At 24.0% G+C, this 4,179-nt stretch overlaps 2 protein-coding genes across 2 annotated transcripts; one reads left to right on the top strand and one right to left on the bottom strand.

Annotated features, from left to right (window-relative positions):
• Nucleotides 1–31: 31 nt before the first annotated feature.
• ENU1_028750 (hypothetical protein) lies at nucleotides 32–2,236 on the bottom strand (the record flags this gene model as incomplete). Its single annotated transcript, XM_008857233.1, has 1 exon — nucleotides 32–2,236. The coding sequence occupies one exon, from the start codon at nucleotides 2,234–2,236 to the stop codon at nucleotides 32–34; it is 2,205 nt and encodes a 734-aa protein (XP_008855455.1).
• Nucleotides 2,237–2,808: 572 nt separating this feature from the next.
• ENU1_028760 (hypothetical protein) lies at nucleotides 2,809–3,624 on the top strand (the record flags this gene model as incomplete). The annotated part of the gene is made up of 1 exon (XM_008857234.1): nucleotides 2,809–3,624. One exon carries the CDS (start codon nucleotides 2,809–2,811, stop codon nucleotides 3,622–3,624), a length of 816 nt encoding a protein of 271 aa, XP_008855456.1.
• Between the last annotated feature and the right edge of the window lie 555 nt (nucleotides 3,625–4,179).

The following is a 4,179-nucleotide window of genomic DNA, read 5'->3' on the forward strand; positions in this document are numbered from 1 at the left end:
AATATGAATGAATTAATTGATTAAAAAAGAATTAATTTAAAGTAAAGAATTTTAATAATTTATTTTCCTTTAAATGAGTTGTTGATGATGGAGTAACAATAATTTCATCAACTTTTCTTTTAAAAATCATTTCAGGAGAAGTTTCATTGTAAAAAGAATAATATTTATCTAATTTTTGATATTTTAAAGTGTTATTAAATTTATAAGAAGTGATTGTGTTTAACATTTCTTTAAATTCTTCATCACTTGAACATAATTTTCTTATAACAAATAATTGTTCTTTAATTTTATAATGAGGATCTTTCAATCTTTCAGCTTGAACCTTAATTTGATTTAATATTGTACTTGCTTCACTTATTGATAATTCAAATATTCCAAGTGCATCAAATTGAACAACAATTTCAAATGGATACAATTGAAAAAATTTAACATTTACTTCACAATAATCTTCTTCTTTTTCTAAAGCAAGTTCTTTATAGACTTTATTCATACAACCATTAAAGAAGATTGTTTCAAGGATCATTCTTTCTTCATTAAGATTAGCAATTGTTTCATTAAATTTCTTTCTAATCATACGTAAAATTTCTTCTAATTTAGCAAAATAAGAATCAACAAATTGTTTATAATCTAATTTCTTTTTATAAAACATTTCTATAAGATTACCCATTTTTGATTTCCATTGATCTTTTGTTAAAAGAGTTCCATTAGTTGCAGTTTTCATAAATGGTAATAATGTAGAATATTTTGTTATTTCAAATTTTTCATGAGGAAATGGTAGTCTATAAATTCCTTCATTATTTACAGTACGACATAATAAATTACGATAAATTGAATTTTCATTTCCAAGAACATAACTGCCTAATTGAAAAATAATATTTTCCATAATTTCTTCACTTGTTGGATTATTAAAATTAATATAACAAAATGGATTAATTCCACCTTTAGGATAAAACCCATGAGATAAAAATGTATAATTAATCATAGGATCATTAACATAATTAAAGAATATTTCGTTTAATCCAATTAATTTTAAATCTAATGTATGTGTATCTATACTAACTATCTTTCTTCCTCCATTCATTCTTTTTTCTCCAATTGAAGAAATAGTATTAAGTTGATTTGTTTTTGTATTGATAAATACATATTGTAAATTAGTAGTATTTAATACTATTACTCCTTGTTTACTAATAATGAAAAATAATTCAAATCCATAAAAAATATTCATATATTTATCTTCTTCACTCCAATCTTCATAAATACATTCAAATTCTTTTGAATTTGGTTTTGTAATTAAAACAATACAATAATTCTTACTTAAACAAATAACAAACAAATTATCTAAAATGCATTTAGTCATTATAACTGCTCCTCCTCCTACTTTTTCATTCCCAAATTGATCTGATCCTTGATTTACTGTAATTGGAAATGAATATTTATCTAATCCACTACAACTAATTTGTTCTAATGCACTATTAGAACATTTAACATGTAATGCAATTTTATATTGTTGATATAATACCATAAACTTCTCATAATATTGACTATTTTTAATACTAATTTTTTCTATTTTATCAATTTCTAACATCCCAATTGGTATTCTTGAAATTTCACTTAATGTAAATAAATAAACATATCCATTGTATGTACAAATAGAACAATATGTTTCACGGTATCTTGATGAAACTGTTAATACTTCATTTTTCCTAATATTTCTTTGATGAATACTAACTAATTTAACCCAATTACTTGATATTAAATAAAAATTATTTTTTGATTCTTCTTCACTTGATTGAATTGTAAAATATTCTTCAATAGGTTGTGTTGATATTTGTATTTCAACTGCTTCATATGAAGCTTTATTTCCTGTACAAAATAATGCATATCGAGATGAATTTGCATTAATCATTTTAAGAACATATAAAATACAATCTTTGTCTTTATTCCATGCAACTGAAATAATTTTAAAATTTGAAGGTAAAATAGAATAATATCTTTCTCCTTCAAACTTTCCTTTAAGTGGTTGAAAATAAAATTTAATTTGATATTCATTCTTTTTTATTCCTTTTTTCTTACTTGCATAAAACATTGTTATATCACTTTGTCTACTTGCTCCAAAGAAATGAATAATATAATTAATACTTCTTTCTCTTGTATCTTTATTAAATACCTCTTTTATACTTCCTTCTTCACCTACTTCTCCATATAATTTAAATAATGACTCTTCTTCTTTTGCCATTTTGTCTTTTCTTCTTATTTAAGTTCTTTTTCTGTGATTTTTCCTTTTGTTTTTTTACTAACAACTTTGAATTTACTATAGTTGAGATTGTAAACATATAGAAAATGATTAACATTAATCTCTTTTATCTACATTATTGTTAGGTTCATATTATTCATTTCTCTTAAAAAAATGAAGAGGAATAATTAATATGAATGTCTTTTATTGTTAGATATTAGACTATCACATGAAACTTATGTGTTTTTATATTCTCAATGAATAATTATGAATATTAACATTAAGATAATAATATATTGTCTGAACCATTAGTTTTCTCTAAAGATTATCTTAGTAAAGAAAGTCATATAATTGGATTTTTTTCATGTTCATTAGATGAAATGAAAAAAGAGAAAAAAAATAACTAATTTAAAAAAGGAATTGAAAAAAGAGAAGTGAAAGTCCGAAACGAAAAATTAAAAACCTAAAAAGAAGAGAAAAATAGTAAAATTAAAAGTAAAAAAATTAAAAAGAAGATAATAAAACATAAAACCAAAAGGAAGAGAATTGTTATTCAAGTTCTTATTTAAAGATCAATGACAACGAAAATGAGCACGGCACAAATTGATTTTGACCAACAACATATTGAACCTCAAGAAATTGATTTAGAAGGAAGTGATATCCATATGAGAGAAATTCAAACCACTGCACCACCCCCACCCCAACAAGATCATCAAATAAACCAAATGAATAATTCAGGAATTTCAAGTGTTAATTTAAACCATCAAATAGTCCAACAAATGAATGGAGAACTTCCACCAGAAATTGGTCATTTAGATGGAGAAATTCAAATGGGACAAGAAATGACACCAGAATTATACCAAATACGTATGCAAATGTTAGCTACAGGAATTGAAATGCAACCTATTTTACCAGGTTGTCCTGAAATAGATGAACAAGCACAATATATTACTCAAATACAAACAATAGATTTGAAACCAAAACAAGCTAATAAAAAAGAAATGGTTAAAGATAAAGATGGAATATTATATTATTGTTATACATATACTGTTAAAAATAAAGATGGTCAAGACTATATGCAAAGAGTGTATATGAAAAAACAAACAAATAAAATTAAACCACCCAAAATTTGTGAAGAAAAAATTGATGATGGAAGAGTAGTTGTTATTGAAAAAGAAAGAAAACTTACTAAACAACACGAGTTATTACTAACTTTTATTCAAACACATGAAGAACCAATAAAATTATATAATAAATTTGTTGTTTCAAGAGTGTTACAAGACTTTAAAAGAGAATATCCAGAAATTAAAATTTCATATGGTTTAGTTAAAAAAGTATTAGAACAACAAGGACTTCTTCCTCCTAAAAAAACATATTACAAACTTGAATAAAATGATTTTTAGAATTAATGTTCTTTTCTTGTTTATTCCTTTTTTTTTTGAGGTTTTATATGTTTAATATAATAAAATATAAACAAACATATGAATTAGTTTTGACGATAAATCCAAGATAAGTAATTGTTATAATAATTAAATAAAGAAGAGTATAAACTCATCTCTTTGGCATGATCTTGCTCTGTTAGAGAAATTTGATTAAGAAGGTCTTGTCTTGTTATTTTTGCTGATTGAAGTTTTGATAACAAAGAATCATAGAAGGTGTCAGAATCTTGTGACGCTAAATTAGATTCAGTGTCTGTACAAAACCCACATATTAAAGAACGACGAAATGCAACATATTGATGAAGAAGGTCCAAATCTATTTGGTCTGATGCTTCCATAAGAAATGAATAAGAAGAGTTTGTACAATTTTTATAACATAAGTTAAAATTAGAAGAGAATGATACTAAATTGAGGAAAGTGATTCTATTTCTGTAATGATTATGACTGTAATTGCAGAACTACTTTGTCATAATTTGAAAAAAATCATTTAAAACTTATTTATTGAAG

The sequence above is a fragment of the Entamoeba nuttalli genome (genome assembly GCF_000257125.1).
Source record: "Entamoeba nuttalli P19 unplaced genomic scaffold asmbl_2494, whole genome shotgun sequence".
Taxonomy (NCBI): Eukaryota; Evosea; order Mastigamoebida; family Endamoebidae; genus Entamoeba; species Entamoeba nuttalli.